Below are 23,575 nucleotides of genomic sequence, written 5' to 3' on the forward strand. Positions count from 1 at the left end.
TGTCAGTCTGTCCGGCAGCTGTCAGTCTGTCCGGTCGGTGTCAGTCTGTCCGGCTGCTGTCAGTCTGTCCGGTCGGTGTCAGTCTGTCCGGCCGGTTGCTGTCAGTCTGTCCAGCCGCTGTCAGTCTGTCCAGTCAGTCGCTGTCAGTCTGTCCGGCAGCTGTCAGTCTGTCCGGCTGCTGTCAGTCTGTCCAGTTGGTCACTGTCAGTCTGTCCGGCTGCTGTCAGTCTGTCCGGTTGGTGTCAGTCTGTCCGGCCGCTGTCAGTCTGTCCGGCCGGTTGCTGTCAGTCTGTCCGGTCTGTGTCAGTCTGTCTGTCCGGCCGCTGTCAGTCTGTCCGGCTGCTGTCAGTCTGTCCAGTCAGTCGCTGTCAGTCTGTCCGGTTGCTGTCAGTCTGTCCGGTCTGTGTCAGTCAGTCTGTCCATTTGGTGTCAGTCTGTCGGGCCGCTGTCAGTCAGTCTGTCCGGTTGGTGTCAGTCTGTCCAGCAGCTGTCAGTCTGTCCGGTTGGTCACTGTCAGTCTGTCCGGCAGCGCACTCCGGCGTCCTCGGCGTGGCCGCAGTTGGTGCGGCCCCAGCCCGAGAAGCTGCAGAGCTCCAGGGACTCCTCGGTGCCCGTGCAGGACACGTCGTCCATCCAGATCCTCCCCGCGCCTGCGGACGGACACACGGACACGGACAGAACTACAGGGATGTCCCCAGGACAGAATTACCGCGATCCCACAGGAGCCATTCCTGAAACCCAAGGAGCCGTTCCCCGGGATCCCGATGACCCATTCCCAAATCCCACAGGAGCTGTTCCCAATCCCACAGGAGCTGTTCCCAATCCCTAGGAGCCGTTCCCTGGGATCCCAAGGAGCCATTCCCAAATCCCAAGGAGCAGTTCCCAATCCCGAGGAGCCGTTCCCAATCCCAAATCCTGTTCCCAATCCCGAGGAGCCGTTCCCTGGGATCCCGAGGAGCCGTTCCCAAATCCCTCAGGAGCTGTTCCCCAGGATCTCAAGAAGCTCTTCCAAATCCCGAGGAGCCGTTCCCAATCCCAAATCCCGTTCCCAAATCCCACAGGAGCCAGTCTCCATCCCGAATCCCGTTCCCCATCCTGAATCCCATTCCAAATCCTGAGGATCTGTTCCCAAATCCCACAGGAACCACTCCCAATCCCAAATCCCATTTCTGATCCCGAGGAGCTGTTCCCAATCCCGAATCCCATTCCCAATCTTAAATCCCATTCCCAATCCCATAGGAGCAGTTCCCAATCCCAAGGAGACATTCCCAAATCCCACAGGAGCTATTCCACATCTCGAATCCCGTTCCCAATCCTGAGGAGCCATTCCCAATCCCAAATCCTATTCCTGAATCCCATTCCCCATCCTGAATCCCGTTCTCCATCCCAAATCCTGTTCCCAATCCAGAGGAGCCGTTCCCAATCCCAAGCAGCCACTCGCAATGCTGAGGATCCATTCTCAAATCCCACAGGAGCTGTTCTCGATCCTGAATCCCATTCCCCATCCCGAATCCCGTTCTCGATCCCAAATCCTGTTCCCGGTCCTGAGGAGCCGTTCCCCATCCCGAATCCCGTTCCCAATCCCGAGGAGCTGTTCCCAATCCTGAATCTCATTCCCAATCCCAAATCCCAATCCCAAATCCCATTCCCACTCCCAATCCCATTCCCAATCCCGAGGAGCCATTCCAAATCCCAAATCCCACAGGAGCCATCCCCCATCCCAATCCCATTCCCAATCCTGAATCCCGTGCCCGTTCCCAATCCCATTCCCAATCCCAAGGAGCCGTTCCCCAATCCCAATCCCATCCCAAATCCCAATCCCATTCCCCATCCCAAATCCCATTCCCATTCCCAATCCAAATCCCATTCCCCATCCCAAATCCCATTCCCATTCCCACTCCCAATCCCATTCCCAATCCCGAGGAGCCATTCCAAATCCCAAATCCCACAGGAGCCATCCCCCATCCCAATCCCATTCCCAATCCCGAATCCCGAGGAGCCATTCCAAATCCCAAATCCCACAGGAGCCATCCCCCATCCCAATCCCATTCCCAATCCCGAAGCCCGTTCCCAATCCCTAGGAGCCGTTCCCCAATCCCATTCCAAATCCCATTCCCGTTCCCAATCCCAATCCCATTCCCCATCCAAAATCCCAATCCCATTCCCCATTCCAAATCCCATTCCCATTCCCATTCCCCATCCCATTCCCGATCCCGGATCCCATTCCCGATCCCCAATCCCATTCCCGATCCCGGATCCCGTTCCCGATCCCGGATCCCGCTCCCGATCCCTGATCCCATTCCCGATCCCGGATCCCGTTCCCGATCCCGGATCCCATTCCCGATCCCAATCCCATTCCCGATCCCGGATCCCGCTCCCGTCCCCCGTGTCCCACCTTGTCCGAAGCGCGCCATGCGGAAGACGTCGGCGGCGCCGGGGTAGCCCAGCATGCGGCACGCCACGTCCCCGTCCCGCCCGTCCCAGCCGTCGTCGCACACCGAGCCCCAGCGGCGCTCGTGGAAAATCTCCAGGCGCCCCTCGTGGGGCCCGGAGCCGTTCACCAGGCGCACCGAGCCCTCGGATGGAGCTGCGGATGGACAGGGGGACATGGGGACAGTAAACATGGACATGGGGACACCAGGAGGGACATGGGGACACCAGGAGGGACATGGGGACAGCAGGAGGGACATGAGGACAGCAAACATGGACATGGGGACAGGAGCCGTTCACCAGGCACACCGAGCCCTCGGACGGAGCTGCGGATGGACAGGGGGACACCAGGAGGGACATGGGGACAGCAAACATGGACACGGGGACAGTAAATGTGGTCCCCGGAGCTGTTCACCAGGCGCACCGAGCCCTCCCAGGGAGCTGGGGACGGACAGGGGGACATGGGGACACCAGGATGGACATGGGGACAGTAAACATGGACACGGGGACAGGAGCCGTTCACCAGGCGCACCGAGCCCTCGGATGGAGCTGGGGACACCAGGAGGGACATGGGGACAGCAGGATGGACATGGGGACAGCAAACATGGACATGGGGACAGCAAACATGGGGACAGGAGCCGTTCACCAGGCGCACCGAGCCCTCCGATGGAACTGTGGGACAGACAGGGGGACAGCAAACATGGACACGGGGACAGGAGCCGTTCACCAGGCGCACCGAGCCCTCGGACGGAGCTGGGGATGGACAGGGGGACATGGGGACACCAGGATGGACATGGGGACACCAGGATGGACATGGGGACACCAGGAGGGACATGGGGACAGGAGCCGTTCACCAGGCGCACCGAGCCCTCGGACGGAGCTGGGGACAGCAGGAGGGACATGGGGACACCAGGATGGACATGGGGACAGTAAACAGGGACATGGGGACACCAGGATGGACACGGGGACAGTAAACATGGACATGGGGACACCAGGAGGGACATGGGGACAGCAAACATGGACATGGGCCCCGGAGCCGTTCACCAGGCGCACCGAGCCCTCGGAGGGAGCTGGGGACGGACAGGGGGACATCAGGATGGACATGGGGACAGCAAACATGGACATGGGGACAGCAAACATGGACACGGGGACAAGAGCCGTTCACCAGGCGCACCGAGCCCTCCGAGGGAGCTGGGGATGGACATGGGGACACCACGAGGGACATGGGGACAGGAGACATTCACCAGCCGCACCGAACCCTCGGACGGACCTGGGGATGGACAGGGGGACACCAGGAGGGACGTGGGGACAGCAAACATGGGGACAGCAAACGTGGGGACGGGAGCCGTTCACCAGCCACACCGAGCCTTCAGATGGAACTGTGGGATGGACATGGGGACACCAGGAGGGACACGGGGACACCAGGATGGACACGGGGACAGGAGTGGTTCACCAGCCGCACCGAGCCCTCTGAGGGAACTGGAGACACCAGGAGGGACAGCAGGATGGACATGGGGACATCAGGATGGACATGGGGACAGCAAACATGGACATAGGGACAGGAGCCGTTCACCAGGCGCACCGAGCCCTCCGAGGGAGCTGCGGATGGCAGGAGGGACATGGGGACAGTAAACATGGACATGGGGACACCAGGATGGACATGGGGACAGGAGACATTCACCAGCCGCACCGAGCCCTCGGAGGGAACTGGGGACACCAGGAGGGACAGTAAACATGGACATGGGGACACCAGGATGGACATGGGGACAGGAGCTGTTCACCAGGCACACCGAGACCTCCGATGGAACTGTGGGACAGACAGGGGGACAGCAGGATGGACATGGAGACAGCAAACGTGGCCCCGGAGCTGTTCAGCAGGTGCACCGAGCCCTCGGACAGAACTGGGGATAGACAGGGGGACAGCAAACATGGACACGGGGACAGGAGCCGTTCACCAGGTGCACTGAACCCTCAGAGGGAACTGTGGATGGACAGGGGGACAGCAAACATGGACATGGGGACAGCAGGATGGACATGGGGACAGCAGGATGGACATGGGGACAGCAAACATGGACACGGGGACACCAGGAGGGACATGGGGACAGGAGCCGTTCACCAGGCACACCGAGCCCTCGGACGGAGCTGGGGACACCAGGAGGGACAGTAAACATGGACATGGGGACACCAGGATGGACATGGGGACAGCAAACATGGACATGGGGACAGCAAACATGGACATGGGGACAGGAGCCGTTCACCAGGCGCACCGAGCCCTCGGACGGAGCTGGGGACACCAGGAGGGACAGGGGGACACCAGGAGGGACATGGGGACACCAGGAGGGACATGGGGACAGCAAACATGGACATGGGGACAGGAGCCGTTCACCAGGCACACTGAGCCCTCGGACGGACCTGGGGACGGACAGGGGGACATGAGGACACCAGGATGGACATGGGGACAGCAAACGTGGACATGGGGACAGGAGCCGTTCACCAGGTGCACCGAGCCCTCCGAGGGAGCTGGGGACAGCAGGAGGGACATGGGGACATCAGGATGGACACGGGGACAGCAAACATGGACATGGGGACAGTAAATGTGGACATGGGGACAGCAAACATGGACATGGGGACAGGAGCCGTTCACCAGGCACACGGAGCCCTCGGACAGAACTGGGGAGGGACAGGGGGACAGCAGGATGGACATGGGGACACCAGGAGGGACATGGGGACACCAGGAGGGACATGGGGACACCAGGAGCCGTTCACCAGGCGCACCGAGCCCTCAGAGGGAACTGTGGGATGGACATGGGGACATGGGGACAGTAAACATGGACCTGGGGACACCAGGAGGGACATGGGGACACCAGGATGGACATGAGGACAGGAGCCGTTCACCAGGCGCACCAAGCCCTCGGACGGACCTGGGGACACCAGGAGGGACATGGGGACACCAGGAGGGACATGGGGACAGGAGCCGTTCACCAGGCGCACCGAGCCCTCAGAGGGAACTGTGGGACAGACAGGGGGACATGGGGACAGTAAACATGGACATGGGGACACCAGGATGGACATGGGGACAGTAGATGTGGGAATGGGGACAGGAGCCGTTCACCAGGCGCACTGAGCCCTCGGAGGGAACTGTGGATGGACAGGGGGACAGCAAACATGGACACGGGGACACCAGGATGGACATGGGGACACCAGGAGGGACATGGGGACACCAGGAGGGACATGGGGACAGTAAACATGGACACGGGGACAGGAGTGGTTCACCAGGCGCACTGAGCCCTCGGAGGGAACTGGGGACACCAGGAGGGACAGCAAACATGGACATGGGGACACCAGGAGGGGACATGGGGACAGTAAACATGGACACGGGGACAGGAGCCGTTCACCAGGCGCACCGAGCCCTCGGAGGGAGCTGGGGACAGACAGGGGGACATGGGGACAGTAAACATGGACATGGGGACAGGAGCCGTTCACCAGGCACACCGAGCCCTCCGAGGGAACTGGGGATGGACAGGGGGACACCATGAGGGACATGGGGACAGGAGACATTCACCAGGCGCACCGAACCCTCGGATGGACCTGGGGATGGACAGGGGGACACCAGGAGGGACGTGGGGACAGCAAACATGGGGACAGCAAACGTGGGGACAGGAGCCGTTCACCAGCCGCACCGAGCCCTCGGACGGAGCTGTGGGATGGCAGGAGGGACAGGGGACAGCAAACATGGGGACAGCAAACATGGGGACATAATCCATGGGGATATCAACCTTGGGTATGGGGACAGCAGCCATGGGGATGCCAGCCACAGGGACATCAAAGGGACGGTGATGTCATCCACAGTGGTGTCATCCATGGCGACATCATCTGTAGTGACATCCCCAGGGATTGTGGCATCTCAAAGGGATGGTGACGTCATCCATGCTGACATCATCCATGGTGGCATCTCCAGGGATGGTGTCCCCAGGCTGGGATGTCCCTGGCATTCCATGGGCAATGTCCCCAGGCTGGGACATCCCTGGAATCGCAGGAGAACCCCGGCATGGTTTTCCCAACATCAGGAATTCCTCTTTCCATCAGGGATTTCCCCTCCCTGGGCTCCCAATTCCCAAAAATCCCCCCAAATTCCGCGCCGGGGTCTCCGTGGGGAACTCACCGGTGCCACCGGCCACTCCTCGGTCCCCCCGGTCCCCCTTGTCCCCCTTGGGGCCGCGCTCGCCTGGGAAGAGAGGAGACGGAATTTGGGGGTGCCCTGAGCCCCCACAGCCCCCAGGAATTCCCAGAAATCCCCAGAAATTCCCAGGAATCCCCAGGAATCCCCATCCCTCTTTGATACCCCTGAACACCCATAAATCCCACTAAATTCCCATACATTCCCATAAATCCTCATTAATTCCAATCCCTCTTTGATGTCCCTGGACCCCCAGAAATCCCCAGAAATTCCCAGAAATTCCCAGAAATTCCCAGAAATTCCCAGAAATCTCCATCCCTCTTTGGTGTCCCTGGACCCCCAGAAATTCCCAGGAATCCCCAGAAATTTCCAGAAATTCCCAGAAACCTCCATCCCTCTTTGGTGCCCCTGGACCCCCAGAAATCCCAATAAATTCCCATACGTTCCCAGAAATTCCCATCCCTCTTTGACCCCTCCAGACCCCATAAATCCCCCCAAAACCCCCTCACTCCCAATATCCCATTTCCCATCCCTGCTCCCAAAAATGCCAAATCCCAAAAAATCCTCTGGGAACGCATCCTGTGGCGGAGGGAACACAAAGGCCTGGCGCTCCTGGAATTCCTGACTGCAGATCCCATAAATCCCTTCTGGATTTTGGGATGAAATTCCCGATTTGGGGGTGGAAAACCCCGTTTGGGGCTAAAAACGCCTCATTTGGGGGTCGGGCTGGGGATTCCCAAATCCCTGAGGGAGTGCCAGGAAATCATGGAATGGTGTCCATGGAAAAGGGCGATGCCAGGGGGGATAAACATTCCTGCCCCTTTGATATCCTGGGAATTATTCAATATTCCAATCATGGTTTAATATCCCGGGAATTATTCAATATCCCAATCATGGTTTAATATCCCGGGAATTATTCCATATCCCAATTATGGTTTAATATCCCGGGAATTATTCAATATCCCAATCATGGTTTAATATCCCAGGAATTATTCCATATCCCAATCATGTTTAATATCCCAGGAATGATTCCATATCCCAATAATGGTTTAATATCCTGGGAATTATTCAATATCCCAATCATGGTTTAATATCCCAGGAATGATTCCATATCCTGGGAATTATTCAATATCCCAATCATGGTTTAATATCCCGGGAATTATTCAATATCCCAGGAATTGCTTCATATCCCAATCACGGTTTAATATCCCAGGAATGATTCCATATCCCAGTCATGGTTTAATATCCTGGGAATGATTCCATACCCCGGGAATTATTCAGTATCGAAATCATGGTTTAATATCCCGGGAATTATTCAATATCCCAATCATGGTTTAATATCCCGGGAATGATTCAATATCCCAATCATGGTTTAATATCCTGGGAATGATTCCATATCCCAGCCATGGTTTAATATCCCGGAAATGGTTCCATATCCCAATCACCGTTTAATATCCCGGGAATATTTCCATATCCTGGGAATGATTCCATATCCCAATCACGGTTTAATATCCCGTTAATGACCTCGCTAACGAGCTCGCACATTCCTTGGCTCTCCCGGCGCCTCCTCCTCCCTCATTCCCGGCTTTTCCAGGCCCGGATTTGCCGATCCCGGCTTGGCCCAGCCCGGCCCGATCCCAAGGGAAGGCTCGGGGACGCTCCAGGAACAACAAACAACGCCCGAAATCGCGGGAGGAAGGAGAGCACGGGATGGGAAACGATCCCAACAGGGCCGAGGCGGGCAGGAAATTCCCGCCCGTTCCCCGGGAGAGCGGGATCGTTCCCGCGGGCTGCGTGGGACGGAGCTGATGGGATCCAGATGGAAATTCCCGGGAACGGGGCCAGGGATGCGGCGCCCGCCTCGGGACGGGGTCGGGATCACGGAGCGGCCCCGGCTCCTCACACCCAGGAATCGGGATTGGGAAGCGGCAATTCCGGGTTTTGGGGGATTCGTCCCCAAAATGGGGTGGGGGAGAGGGTGGAGTGATGCCGGGAATTCTGGGATGCTGGGATCGAGGGCGCTCAGGGTCCATCCCGGGGGATTTTCATGGAATTTGGGGGTGGAAAAGGGAAGGGAGACCCTTCCTGGAGTCCTGAATTCCCAGTGAATCCCTGGATCCCAAAATTCCTCCTCAAGGAGGAATCGGGATGGGGCTGTGAGAGCTGGGAATGTGCAGCTGGATCAGGGAAGGATCCAGGGAATCCTTGGAGCCGCTTCCCCATCCCAAAGGGGCTCCAGGAGAGCTGGGATTTGGGAATGGGATGGAGGGGCAGGAGGCAGGGAATGGCTTCCAGTGGGAAAGGGGAGCTTGGGATGGTGGGATCTTGGGAAGGGATTCCTGGCTGGGCTGGAATTCCCAGAGAATCCCTGGGAGCGTCCAAGGGTGGGTTTGGATCACCCTGGGATGGTGGGAAGTGTCCCTGGGATGGGATTGAAGGTCCAGGGATCCCATCCCAAACCATTCTGGGATCAAGGACACTCAGGATCCATCCCGAGGGATTTTTATGGAATTCGGGGATGGAAAAGGGAAGGGAGACCCTTCCTGGAGTCCTGAATTCCCAGTGAAGCCCTGGATCCCTGGCAGTGTCCCAGGAAAGGCTGGATCACCCTGGGATCGTGGAATGTGGAAGAGGATTCCCATCCCGAAATCCCAAATCCCCAGCTTTTCCTTCCTTCCTTCCTTCCTTCCTTCCTTCCTTCCTTCCTTCCTTCCTTCCTTCCTTCCTTCCTTCCTTCCTTCCTTCCTTCCTTCCTTCCTTCCTTCCTTCCTTCCTTCCTTCCTTCCTTCCTTCCTTCCTTCCTTCCTTCCTTCCTTCCTTCCTTTCTTCCTTCCTTCCTTCCTTCCGCCACTTCCTTCCTTCCTTCCGCCACTTCCTTCCTTCCTTCCTTCCTTCCTTCCTTCCTTCCTTCCTTCCTTCCTTCCTTCCTTCCTTCCTTCCTTCCTTCCTTCCGCCACTTCCTTCCTTCCTTCCTTCCTTCCTTCCTTCCTTCCCCCATCTCTCCCCTCTTCCCTGGAAATTTCCGGTGGGAATAACTCGGTGACTCCGGTGCTGGGGCTGGAGAAGACCCCAAAAATTCCCAAGATCCAATTCCCTGAGAGCCTGGAGGGATCCTTGGGGCTGGGACAGAGCTGGGAATTTGGGAAAAGCCTCTCCCGCTCCGTCCTGCCCGGTGCCTTCCCCCATCCAGCATCAAAGCATTCCAGGCCGTTTTCCCAAATTTTTTGTTGGGATTGGGCACAAAATGTAGGCCCAGACACAGTGACAGAGACCCACAGATCCACAGGGATGGACGGATCCTAAAATCTTGGGAAAAGCCCCAGGAGGATGCAGCAATCCCATTTTTCTGGGTGGAAGCAGGTTCTGCCTCGGGGAATGTTCCCAAAAAACTCCACCCTGGGGAAAATCTGGAAGGAATCTTCTCTTTTCCCACTGAATTTATCCCAAAATTCCTGATCCCACCTTGGATTTTTCTCACTCTTTCCTCCTGAGTGTTTTCCCTGCACGACCTTTTCCGTGGAAAACTGGGGAGGGTGGACCTGTCCTCACTTCCCGGAATAATTTTTCCCATTTGGAAGTGAGGGAAAAAATCCTCCACTTTTGAGGGGGTCATTTTGAGGAACAATCCGTGAAGAACGGAAAAATACCAACGAGGAGAAGAACTCGGGAATCTGCCCTTCCTCTGCCAGGTTGGAGCCGCTCCGGGAGGCGTTTAAACCTGGAATTTTCCATGAGGAGGCTCCTGCACACCTAAAACCCCATCCCAGGATTCCTGGGATGCAATTCCCGAGGAACCGAGGGTTCCTGCCAAGTCCTTGGAGAAGGGTCCTGCAGAAATCCGGGATTTAAGGCAAAGCCTGGCTTTGGATCCGTGCCCGGGCCCGGGTCTGTTTCCCATAAATTCCAGAGAATCCCATAAACTGCCCGAGCGCTGCCAGGGGGGCTGGAATTCCATTGGAAAAGGGCTCGGATGAAGCCCTGGATCCGACATTCCCGATCTCCGAGGGGAGGATTGATTTTTGGGGTGGGGGACACATTGAAGTGGGGACAGCAGGGATCCCTGGGATGGGGACGGGACCCGGGAAGGGCTTTGGGGTTTTCATGGAATTGCTGAGGTTGGAAAAGCCCTGAGAGACCATCGAGACCAGAGGCGGAGCCCCCATTCCCGAGGGATCCAAATCCATGGGAATGTGGCACTCGGAGATGTGGATTGGGGTGGGAATGGTTGGACTCGGAGAGCTTTTCCAGCCTCAACAATTCCGTGATTCCTTGCTGAGAAAATCCGGCATCGGGCCAGCAAATCCCAACCAGCCAGGGATTTTTGGGATCATTTTCTGGATTTAAGGAGCCAGTGAGGAAATCCCGACATTCCTGGTGCTCCAGGGATGTATCCAGGGGTTTCCAACCTCCTGGAGCAACCAGGGATAGTGGGAGATGTGGAAGGGCGTGGAATTCGAGGATCTTTAAGGTCCCTTCCAACCCAATCCCAATCCCAATCCCAGTCCCAGTCCCAGTCTGAATTCCAGTCCCAATCCCAATTCCAGTCCCAATCTTAGTCCCAATCCCAATTCCAATCCCAGTCCGAATTCCAGTCCCAATTCCAGTCCCAATCCCCATCCCCATCCCAATCCCAGTCCCAATCCCAATCCCAATCCCAATCCCAATCCCAATCCCAATCCCAATCCCAATCCCAGTCCCAATCCCAATCCCAATCCCAATCCCAATCCCAATCCCCTCCAGGTTTCTGTTCCCTCCAACTCCCAGCTCTTCCCAGGGTGTTTTCCCTTCCAGCCTCCCCAGCAGGAATTTTGAGGCACAAAGAGCGTTTTTTGGGGTTTTCAATCCTGGTTTTGGTTGCAGCTGGAAATTTCCCGTGCCAGGAATCCAGGGACAGCCGTGTCCCGCTAAATCCCAACTTCCTACTCCCACAGTTTTCCTGGGAAGATGGGAAACGGCAGCCTGCCAGGAATGCTCCAGAAAATACCAGGAGATCATTCCCAAATCCCTGATGGAGCCAGGCATGGGAGCAATGCCCGGGAGGCCCCATGGAACCCCATGGAGTGGGAGGACATCCCAAATCCATCCGTTCCCTCCGCGGTTGGAGCAGGAATTGTTGGGATTCCCCATTGTTGTCAGTTGGAGCAGGAATTGTTGGGATTCCCAACTGTTGTCAGTTGGAGCAGGAATTGTTGGGATTCCCGTTCCTCCAGGAGATCCGGGTGCTTCCCGAGCCAGAGGGTGCCCCGGTCCCACTCCCAGGGCTCTGCCCCTCATCCCGGGATCTCCAGAGCCCGTCTGATCCCGGATTCCCGCCCGGAATTCCGCGTCCGTACCTTTGAATCCCCGCATTCCCGCGGGGCCGCGCGGGCCCAGCTCTCCCGGGTCCCCCTTCAGCCCGCGCGGGCCGGGCGGGCCCCGCTCCCCGGGAAGGCCTGGAATGGGGAGCAGGAGACAAAATGAGCGGATTCCGGCAGAATTCCACAATCCCGATGTGGATTGTGAGACCCCAGAGAGTCCGTCCCACGCTGGGAAGGATGAGAGTTTGACAAGGAAGTCTCACAGATTTGAGACTTTTGGCAGAAAGATTTTTAAATGTGGAGTCTGATGAAGGAATAGAGATGGAAGCCAGTTTTGATGAGAATAAAAGAATTGCTCGACAGAAAGATTTTTGAATGTAGAATCGGATGAAGGAATAGAAATTAAAGCAAGTTTTGATAAGAAAAGAATTGCTTGACAGAAAGATTTTTGAATGTCGAATCTGAAGAAGGAATAGAAATTAAAGCAAGTTTTTGATAAGAAAAGAATTGCTCGACAGAAAGATTTTTGAATGTAGAATCTGAAGAAGGAATAGAAATTAAAGCAAGTTTTTGATAAGAAAAGAATTGCTTGACAGAAAGATTTTTGAATGTAGAATCTGAAGAAGGAATAGAAATTAAAGCAAGTTTTTGATAAGAATAAAAGAATTGCTCGACAGAAAGATTTTTGAATGTAGAATCTGAAGAAGGAATAGAAATTAAAGCAAGTTTTGATAAGAAGAAAAGAATTGCTCGACAGAAAGATTTTTGAATGTAGAATCTGAAGAAGGAATAGAAATTAAAGCAAGTTTTTGATGAGAAGAAAAGAATTGCTCGACAGAAAGATTTTTGAATGTAGAATCGGGTGAAGGAATAGAAATTAAAGCAAGTTTTGGTAAGAAGAAAAGAATTGCTCGACAGAAAGATTTTTGAATGTAGAATCTGATGAAGGAATAGAAATTAAAGCAAGTTTTTGATGAGAAGAATTGCTCGACAGAAAGATTTTTGAATGTAGAATCGGATGAAGGAATAGAAATTAAAGCAAGTTTTGATAAGAAAAGAATTGCTCGACAGAAAGATTTTTGAATGTAGAATCTGAAGAAGGAATAGAAATTAAAGCAAGTTTTTGATAAGAAAAGAATTGCTTGACAGAAAGATTTTTGAATGTAGAATCGGAAGAAGGAATAGAAATTAAAGCCAGTTTTGATAAGAAGAAAAGACTTTCTGAGCCAGTCTTGCTGGATAACCAAGGAGGCAAAGGCTGTGTTGGTTAGAAGGGTTTTTATGGCTCAGAGCAAAGGAAAAACCACCCCAAACAAGAAGATGTTTGTACCAAGCAGGAAAATAGCACAGGCAAACAAGTAGAAAAAAAGGAATTTTTTCTCAGAATTTTGCACTGCAAGAAAACTGAAAAACAACTTCTGGCTTGAACTGTAATGCACTGACTGTTAGTGATTGGAGAACGGCAACATGAATATGGTAATTACAGTGGTTATGATTGGCTGTAGGTAAAAGTTAAGGTATAGATTGGTTCTGCTGTATTGAGATGCTCAGCAAAGAAAAATACATAATGCATTGTGACCAAAAGAAAAGAAAAGAATGCATTTGTAGCCAAAAGAAAAATATATAAAGGATTTGTAACCAAAAGGAAAGTATATAATGCAATGCAAACAAAAATATATAATGCATTGTAACTAAAAGAAAAATACATAATGCGATGTAACCGAAAGAAAAATATATAAAGGATTTGTAACCAAAAGAAAAGTATATAATGCATTGTGACCAAAAGAAAAGTATAGAATGCACTGGAACCAAAAGAAAAATACACAATGCAATGTAAGGAAAAGAAAAATATATAATGCATTGTAATCAAAATTAATGTATATAATGCACTTGTAGCCAAAAGAAAAATATATAAAGCATTGTAATCAAAAGAAAAATATATAATGCATTGTCACCAAAAGAAAAGTATAGAATGCATTGGAACCAAAAGAAAAATATACAATGCAATGTAAGCAAAATATATAATGCATTGTAATCAAAATTAAAGTATATAATGCACTTGTAGCCAAAAGAAAAATATATAAAGCATTGTAACCAAAAGAAAAATATATAAAGGATTTGTAACCAAAAGAAAAATATATCATGCATTTGTAGCCAAAAGAAAAGTATGTAATGCATTGTGACCAAAAGAAAAGTATATAATGCATTGTAATCAAAATAAAAGTATGTAATGAATTGTAATCAAAAGAAAAATATATAATGCATTGCAACCAAAAGAAAAATACATAATGCATTGTAACCAAAACAAAAATATATAATGCATTGTAACCAGAAGTATATACTGCATTTGTAGCCAAAATAAAAATATATAATGCATTGTAATCAAAAGAAAAATACATAATGCATTGTAACCAAAAGAAAAATACATAATGCATTGTAACCAAAAGAAAAATATGATAATGCATTTGTAGCCAAAAGAAAAGTATGTAATGAATTGTAATCAAAAGAAAAGTATATGACGTATTGTAATCAAAAGAAAAATACATAACGCAATGCAATGTAAACAAAAGCATATCATGCATTTGTAACCAAAAGAAAAATTTACAATGCATTGTAATCAAAAGAAAAATATGATAATGCATTTGTAGCCAAAAGAAAAGTTTGTAATGCATTGTAATCAAAAGAAAAATATATAATGCATTGTAATCAAAAGAAAAGTATATATTGTATTGTAGCCAAAAGAAAAGTATATAATGCATTGTAACCAAAAGAAAAATTTACAATGCATTGTAACCAAAAGAAAAATACATAATGCATTGTAACCAAAAGAAAAGTATATAATGCAATGTAATCAAAAGAAAAATATGTAAAGGATTTGTAGCCAAAAGAAAAATATTTAAAGCATTGTTACCAAAAGTATAGAATATATGGTAACCAAAAGAAAAGTATGTAATGCATTTGTAGCCAAAAGAAAAATATATCATGCACTGTAACCAAAAAAGTATATAATGCAATGCAACCAAAAGAAAAGTATATAATGCATTGTAAACAAAAGTATATAATGCATTTGCAACCAATCCCAGATTTTATCCCTCATCCTGCAGAGGCTCAAATCCCAAAAGCTGAAAACAATCAGGAGCCAAAACAATGGGAAAGAGGAATTTGAATGGAAAAATAACGGGGGAAAAATGCCTGGAGTCCCGCATCCCTCATTTCAGCTCTTACAGTCCCATCCCGCGCTTCCCTGGGATCCAGGATGGATTTATCCGGGTGCTAAGGAATTCCTGAGCATCCGTAGGCTGGGATGGAGCCAAATTGGGCTCCAAAGCTGGAGATCAAGGGAGGGAAACCAGGATCCACCCCGAGGAATTGGGATGTGCCCCCCGTGAGCCCCAGGTCTCCAGGATCCGTGTTGTCCAAGGGGGTGGATGCTTGGTGGAGAAGGAGGCAGATGGAACACCCTGGGGTGAGCATTCCCCACCTCTGGGAGGTGGGGATTGGGCTGGAGTTTGGGAATTCCTTCACAGGGGACACATCCAAACCTTGGAGGTGACCTCCATCCATGTGGGACCTGGACCTGGACCTGGACCTGGATCTGGACCTGGACCTGGACCTGGACCTGGATCTGGACCTGGATCTGGACCTGGACCTGGACCTGGATCTGGACCTGGACCCAAATCTGGATCTGCGCCTGGACTTGGATCTGGACCCAGATCTGGATCTGCTCCTGGACCTGAATCTGGATCTGCTCCTGGACCTGGACCCAGAGCTGGATCTGCTCCCAGATTTGGACCTGGACCCAGATCTGGATCTGCTCCTAGTCCTGGTCCTGGATCTAGATCTGCTCCCAGACCTGGACCTGGACCTGGATCTGCTCCTGGACGTGGACCTGGGGCTGGACCCAGATCTGGTCCTGCTCCTTGTCCTGGACCTGAATCTGGTCCTGGTCCTGGACCCAGATCTGAATCTGCTCTTGGTCCTGGACCTGGACCTGGATCTGCTCCCAGACGTGGACCTGGTCCTGGACCCAGATCTGGTCCTGCTCCTTGTCCTGGTCCTGGTCCTGGTCCTGGTCCTGGTCCTGGTCCTGGACCCAGATCTGGATCTGCTCCTGGTCCTGGACCTGGATCCAGTCCTGGATCTGGATCTGGATCTGGTCATGAACCTGATCCTGGTCCTGGAACTGGATCTGGTTCTGATCTTGGACCTTGACCTGGACCTGGATCCAGCTGTGAATCTGGCCCTGAACCTGATTCTGATCCTGAAACTGGACCTGGCTCTGGGTCTGGATCTGGACTTGGGTCTGGACCTGGATCCAGTTGTGGATCTGATCCTGAAACTGGACTGGGACCTGGATCTGGATCTGAAATCTGGACTTGGGTCTGGACCTGGACCTGGATCTGGGTCTGGATCTGGACTTGGGTCTGGACCTGGATCCAGTGGTGGATCTGATCCTGGATCTGGTTCTGGGGCCTGAATCAGGTCCTGAGTCCCTGGACTTGGGTCTGGATCTGAAATCTGAACTTGGGTTTGGACCTGGACCCAGGATCTGATCCTGGACCTGATCCTGGTCCTGAAACTGGACCTGGATCTGGGTCTGGATCTGAAATCTGGATCTGATCCTGGACCTGATTCTGGTCCTGAAACTGGACCTGTATCTGGGTCTGGATCTGAAATCTGGCCTTGGCTCTGGAGCTGGACCTGCATCTGGTCCTGGACCTGGATCCAGGTCTGGCTCCAGGGTGGAGGGAGGGACCCTGTGCTGGAGACAGGATCTGCTGGGACCTGGGGATGATCCCACGGGATGGATCCAGCAGGGATTCATCCCAAACCTGAGCCGGGCTTGGATCCGAAGCTCCACCAGGATCTAAGCCTGGTCTGTCCCCATGGAGGGAGCCCTGGATTCCCTGGGCACCGCTGCTCCCGACCTGCCTGCGCCGGGCTTTTCCAAACTTTGCCACGATTTTCCTCTGGTTTAGGAGGGAAAAAATCCTCCAGGAGGAATTCCAGCCGGGATTATCCCCAGCTCCGATCCTTCCCTGCTGTGTCCATCCCCAGGAGGGATCAGGACCTGGATTTCTGTGGGGCAGGGACAGGAGGGTGGATTTTCCATGGAAAAGGGGATTTTCCATGAAAAATGGGATTTTCCAGGGATACACCTGAACCCGACCTTCTCAGATCCAAAGGGTGGTGCCTGCATCCCGAAAAACTCCAGGAAAAGACCTAAAAATCGTGGCTCTTCCCGAAGGTGAACCCTCCTGGGATTGCTTTGTTTTTCTGTTTGAACAAGAAAAAGAAGGGGAACAAAAAAAAAGGAAAACCGAGGAAAAGAGCCAATACAATTCCGAGGGTTGTTACACCCAAGAAAAACAGCCACGAGTCCGTCAGTGCCAGAAATTCCAGCTGGAGGGAGCAGGAACGGGGGCAGCTGGAGGGGCTGGCCCAGGCAGATCGGATTTCCAGGCTGGCTCTGCCTCGCTGGGCTGGGCCGGGGAAGGAGCGATCCCAAAATCCCAGGGTTTGAGCCCAAAGCAGCCCCAGCAAGGTCACAGGGCCTCAGAATCCTTGGAGCAGAGGATTCCAGGCGTGGATTGGAATGGTTGGGGCTGGATTTGGGTCTGAGTCTGGGTCTGAATCTGGGTCTAGATCTGGATCTGGATGTGAGTCTGGGTCTGGATCTCTACATGGGTGTGGGTCTGGACCTGGACCTGGACCTGGATCTGGATCTGGATCTGGGTCTGGGTCTGGGTCTGGATCTCTACATGGGTGTGGGTCTGGACCTGGACCTGGACCTGGATCTGGATCTGGATCTGGGTCTGGGTCTGGGTCTTGATCTCAACACGGGTGTGGGTCTGGACCGGGACCTGGGTGTGGACCTGGACCTGGACCCAGACCCGGATCTGGATCTGGGTCTGGGTCTGGGTCTGGGTCTGGATCTGGGTCTGGATCAGAGTCTGGGTCTGGATCTGGATCAGGGTCTGGATCTGGATCTGGATCTGGATCTGGATCTCAACATGGGTGTGGGTCTGGACCTGGACCTGGACCTGGACCTGGACCTGGACCTGGACCCAGATCCAGACCTGGATCTGGATCTCGACCCGGACCCAGATCCGTGTCTAGATCTTAATATGGGTCTGGGTCTGGTCCTGGATCTGGATCTGGATCTCGATGTGGGTCTGGGTCTTGATCTCAACATGGGTGTGGGTCTGGACCTGGACCCAGACCCGGATCTGGATCTGGGTCAGGGTCTGGATCTGGGTCTGAGTCTGGGTCTGGGTCTGGATCTGGATCTGGATCTGGATCCACATTTGGATCTGGATCTGGATCAGGGTCTGGATCTGGATCTGGATCTGGATCTGGATCTCAACATGGGTGTGGGTCTGGACCTGGACCTGGACCTGGACCTGGACCTGGACCTGGACCCAGATCCAGACCTGGATCTGGATCTCGACCCAGACCCAGATCTGTGTCTAGATCTTAATATGGGTCTGGGTCTGGACCTGGGACTGGGTCAGGATCTGGATCTGGATCTCGATGTGGGTCTGGGTCTTGATCTCAACACGGGTGTGGGTCTGGACCTGGACCCAGACCCGGATCTGGATCTGGATCTGGGTCTGGGTCTGGGTCTGGGTCTGGATCTGGGTCTGGGTCTGGATCTGGGTCTGGATTTGGGTCTGGATCTGGATCTGGATCTTGGTCTGGGTCTGGGTCTGGGTCTGGTCCTGGGCCTTGATCTGGATCTGGATCCACATCTGGGTCTGGATCTGGATCCGGATCCGGGTGTGGGTCTGGGTCTGGATCTCGGTCTTGGTCTTGGTCTGGATCTGGCTCTGGTCCTGGTCCTGGAGCTCCATCCTGTGGGATCCCAGCGGATCCCTGCTCCCGGCAGGATGGATCCCGTCACCTCCACGGGACAAAGTCGTCCCTGGGGGGATCCTGCCCTGCTTCGTGCCATTCCCAGCCCTTGGAAGCAGAGCAGCATTCCCAGGTTTCCTTCAAACCAGAAACAGCTGGAGCCAAGTCTTCCTCAGGGTGGGAATGTCATCTGGTGGCTTCCAATGGAATTCCTCCCCAAAACAATGGAATTAAGAAGAGGAGGTGGAGAAATTGGAACTGCTGATGTTAGAAAAAGAAAATTCTGGAAAAATCTCGGAGCCAAGGCCCCTCTGATGGGTTCCTGGGATCTGCCAGAGGGATCCAGCAGCAATTCCAGCCCTGGTGCCTTGGAAAGCTCCGTTTGGGAATGGGGTGGCCAATTCCTGCTCCAGCCTGGCTGGGACACCCTGGAAATCTGGGAATATCAGCACGGATTTCCTGGAGCCGGGCGGGCCGTGAGGTTTTTCCCTCCAGGATGGATGTTCCGGGATCCAGGAGAGCAGATCCATCCTGGTGTCCCTCAGGAGCTGGGACATCCCAAGGGATGGGCGGGGATCGCCGGGGGCTGTCCCGGTGGGTTTGGATCAGCCGGGATATTTCAGGATGGGGTTTGGGAAGGGTTTTATGGACACCGGGAATGTTTTCCTTACCTCGGAGCCCGGGCAGGCCGGGCAGGCCGGGCTCCCCCTCCATCCCCTCCGTGCCTCGGTCTCCTTTGGGTCCCGGTGGCCCTGGAACACAACGGAGAGCGGGAATCACATCCCGGAGCCAGGAATGTGCAGCAGGAACTCCAGGAGATCCAGGATCACATCCCGGAGTCGGGAATGTGCAGCAGGAGATCCAGGATCACATCCTGGAGTCAGGAATGTGCAGCAGGAGCTCCAGGAGAACCAGGATCACATCCCGGAGTCGGGAATGTGCAGCAGGAGCTCCAGGAGATCCAGGATCACTTCCCAGCATTGGGAATGTGCACCAGGAGACCCAGGAGATCCAGGATCACATCCCAGAGTCGGGAATGTGCAGCAGGAGCTCCAGGAGATCCAGGATCACATCCCAGAGTCGGGAATGTGGAGCTGGAGCTCCAGGAGATCCAGGATCATATCCCAGCATTGGGAATGTGCAGCAGGAGCTCCAAGAGATCCAGGAGCTCCAGGATCACATCCCAGAGTCGGGAATGTGCAGCAGGAGCTCCAGAAGATTCAGGATCACTGAGAAACGTGGGAACAAAGCTGGGACAAAGCAGTTTTCCATGATTTTAAACTCCCGGGATTTGTGGATCCGAAATTCCAAGCTGGATCCCACCAACTTTTTGGCTCCAAGTGTCAGGAAAATTCACCTGGAAGCTCCACCTTGAGCACGAATCCGGGAATTTTCCTTTGGACCAAAAGCCAGGACATTCCCGATGAAATAATTGCAAGAAATCAGGGAAAATACGGATTTTGGGAATGTTCATAGGATTCTGGAAGTTTGGGGGTTGGAAAGGATTTTAAGGATCATCCAGGGACAGGGACAATTTCCATTTGTCCAGCTGGGATGATCCTCTGGGAATTCTGGAGATGATCCTTGAGGAGAGGATTGACAGCGGGATTTTGATGAAATCCCAGGAATGCACAGAATCCCAATCCCGGGTTTTGTCCCTCATCCTGCAAAGGCTCAAATCCCAAAAGCTGAAAACAATCAGGAGCCAAAACAACGGGAAGAAGGAATTTGAAGAGAAAAATAATGAGGGGGAAAAAATATTCCTGGGATGAGAGAAAACAGGACAGGGAGAGGTCGGGAAGGGTCATTCCCACCCATCCAGGGCGAGGACTGGGATCTGTTTTCCGAGAAATCCCAAAAGCCGGGAATTTGGGAAGCTGAGATCCAGGCAGGGCTTTGGGAGCTGGAAAAGGGGCAGGAAGGGCAGGGATGTGTTTTAATGGATCTGGGATTGGGATCTGGGAATGCTCTGTAGGAATCCGTGGGATCTGGAGTGGGATCCGCAGTGGGATCCTGAACCACGTCGAGGTTGGGAAACATCCCAACTGGAGATGGTTTGGGATAGGAAAGGATGATGGGAAACTTGGAATTACTGGCCCTGGCTGTCTCTTTGCCAGGGAATGAACAGCTCCAGGGGCTGAGGGGATGAGGGATGGACTCTGGATCCCGGGAATGGACTCCAGATCCTCGGAATGGACCCTGGATCCCAGGGATGGACACCAGGTCCCAGGAATGGACTCTGGATCCCAGGGATGGACTACAGATCCTGGGAATGGACCCCAAATCCTGGGCATGGACTACGGATCCTGGAAATGGACTCCAGATCCCAGGGATGGATCCCAGACCCTTGGGATAGACCCCAGATCCCAGGGATGGACCTCAGATCCTGGAGATGGACCCTAGATCCCAGGGATGGACCCCAGATTCAAAGGATGGACTCTGGATCTCAGGAATGGACTCTGGATCCCAGGGATGGACACCAGGTCCCAGGGATGGACTACAGATCCTGGGAATGGACCCCAAATCCTGGGCATGGACTACGGATCCTGGAAATGGACTCCAGATCCCAGGGATGGATCCCAGACCCTTGGGATAGACCCCAGATCCCAGGGATGGACCTCAGATCCTGGAGATGGACCCTAGATCCCAGGGATGGACCCCAGATTCAAAGGATGGACTCTGGATCTCAGGAATGGACTCTGGATCCCAGGGATGGACACCAGATCCCAGGGATGGACTACAGATCCTGGGAATGGACCCCGAATCCTGGGAATGTACTCTGGATCCTGAAAATGGACTCCAGATCCCAGGGATGGATCCCAGACCCTTGGGATAGACCCCTGATCCCAGGGATGGACCCCAGATTCAAAGGATGGACTCTGGATCTCAGGAATGGACTCTGGATCCCGGGGATGAACTCTGGATTCCAGGCATGGACTCTGAATCCCAGGGATGGACCCCAGATCCCAGGGATGGACTCTGAATCCCAGGGATGGACCCCAGATCCAAAGAATGGACTCCAGATCCCAGGGATGGACACCGGATCCTGGGACTGAACCTCAGATCCCAGGGATGGACCCCAGACCTTGGGATGGACCCCAGAACCTGGAAATTGACCCCAGATCCCGAGGATGCCCCCCAGATCCTGGGAATGGACTCTGGATCCCCAGGATAGACCCCAGACCCTTGTGATGGACTCCAGATCCTGGGAATGGACCCCAGATCCTGGGAATGGACCCCAGGTCCAAAGGATGGACTCCAGATCCCAAGGACAGACCCCAGATCCTGGGAAGGGACTCTGGATCCTGGGGATGGACCCCAGACCCTTGAGATGGACCCCAGACCCTTGGGAATGGTCCCCACATCCTTAGGATGGACCCAGATCCTTGGGATGGGCACTTCCAGGGATGGAGCAGCCACAGATTTTCTGGAATGCTCCTGGGGACGGTCCCATCCCAGGAGCAGCTCTTAGGACAGGACCCAGGGAGCAGCTGGGCTGGAGGAAAACCGGGAATGTTGGCTGGGAGAGGCTCTGGAGCATTCCCAGCTTTTCCCATCCCACAACTCCTGAGGGTCACACCTGGGAAATCCCATTCCTGCTTGCCACCCTCCAATCCCAGAGGGATGAGGCGTTTCCTGAGGGATGGGACTGTCCCGTCACCTTTGGGATCTGATCCCACCCAGGGATCCACTGAGCAAATCCCAGGAATTCTCCCAAAACAGGAGTCACCAAAAACTCCCAAAATTCCCAAAACTCCTCCGTGTTGTCCTTCCCCAGCCATGGGATGGGAGGTGCTCGGAGCAATCCTTGGATGCTGGGGAGGAGCCTGGGGACCCTTCCCAAGCTGCCACCGCCCAATTCCAGGATCCAGGACAGCCGAGGATTTGGGGAGAAGGAAAAGGCCCCCCCGGGCAGGCAGGGAATGGCTCGGCCAAATCCAGCCGGGAACAGGACGGACTCACCCAAGGACATCTGGAGCTGGGATGGATCCAGCTGGGCACGAGGCCCCAGGAATCATCCATGGGATGGGAGGAGAGGGAAGTTTGGGATGCCAGGAATGTGTCAGGGCTGATAAATCCGGTGCCGGCCCTCGGGGAGGGGTCTGGTTTGGGATAACGCGATTCCAGGGCTCCGAGATGGGTCCCACCCTTGGTGGCTTCATCCCAGAGCAGGTGACGTCATTCCCACGGATGGGGAGGGAAAAGCAGGATCCCAGAGTGGGGAAATAGGGAAATATCGAAGTGATTGGGGCAGGGTGATCCCAGCATCCCAAAACATCCCAAAACATCCCAAAACCAGGGATCGGGAGCCAGGGTCCCCCGGGATGAGGGGCAGCACCCCAGGAGCTGTTGGTATTCCAGAGGGATGGATCTCCTGGAGCTCCTGGGGATCCACCACATCCATCCCCTGCAGCTCAGCAGCTGGAAAAAGGGGAACAAGTGCCTTGGCACTTGGCACTGGAATTCCCTGGCCTTGGGATTCCAGCTGGAATTCCAGCAAAATACATCCCTCATCCTGCAAAGGCTCAAATCCCAAAAGCTGAAAATAATCAGGACACAAAACACCGGGAAGGAGGAATTTGAAGAGAAAAATTATGGAGGAAAAAAAATTCCTGGGATGAAAGAAAACAGGGCAGGGAGAGGCCGGGAAGGGTCATTCCCACCCATCCAGGGCGAGGACTGGGATCTGTTTTCCGAGAAATCCTAAAAGCCGGGAACTCGGGAAGCTGAGACCCAGGCAGGGCTCTGGGAGCTGGAAAAGGGGCAGGAAGGGCAGGGATGTGTTTAAATGGATCTGGGATTGGGATCTGGGAAT

General features: G+C 53.6%; 1 protein-coding gene across 1 annotated transcript in view; it reads right to left on the reverse strand.

Annotated features, from left to right (window-relative positions):
- Positions 1 to 475: 475 nt before the first annotated feature.
- The window catches only part of SCARA5 (scavenger receptor class A member 5), a 37,393-nt gene continuing 14,293 nt past the window's right edge, over positions 476 to 23,575 (reverse strand). Inside the window, exons 5-9 of the mRNA XM_064707147.1 lie at positions 19,431 to 19,511; positions 11,941 to 12,039; positions 6,593 to 6,655; positions 2,396 to 2,587; positions 476 to 650 (exon numbers count right to left, since the gene is read on the reverse strand). Coding sequence (XP_064563217.1) covers positions 514 to 650; positions 2,396 to 2,587; positions 6,593 to 6,655; positions 11,941 to 12,039; positions 19,431 to 19,511 — 572 coding nt within the window. The 3' untranslated portion in view covers positions 476 to 513. The remainder of the gene's footprint in view (positions 651 to 2,395; positions 2,588 to 6,592; positions 6,656 to 11,940; positions 12,040 to 19,430; positions 19,512 to 23,575) is intronic.

The sequence above is a fragment of the Zonotrichia leucophrys genome, chromosome 3, assembly GCF_028769735.1.
Source record: "Zonotrichia leucophrys gambelii isolate GWCS_2022_RI chromosome 3, RI_Zleu_2.0, whole genome shotgun sequence".
In the NCBI taxonomy this organism is placed as follows: domain Eukaryota; kingdom Metazoa; phylum Chordata; class Aves; order Passeriformes; family Passerellidae; genus Zonotrichia; species Zonotrichia leucophrys.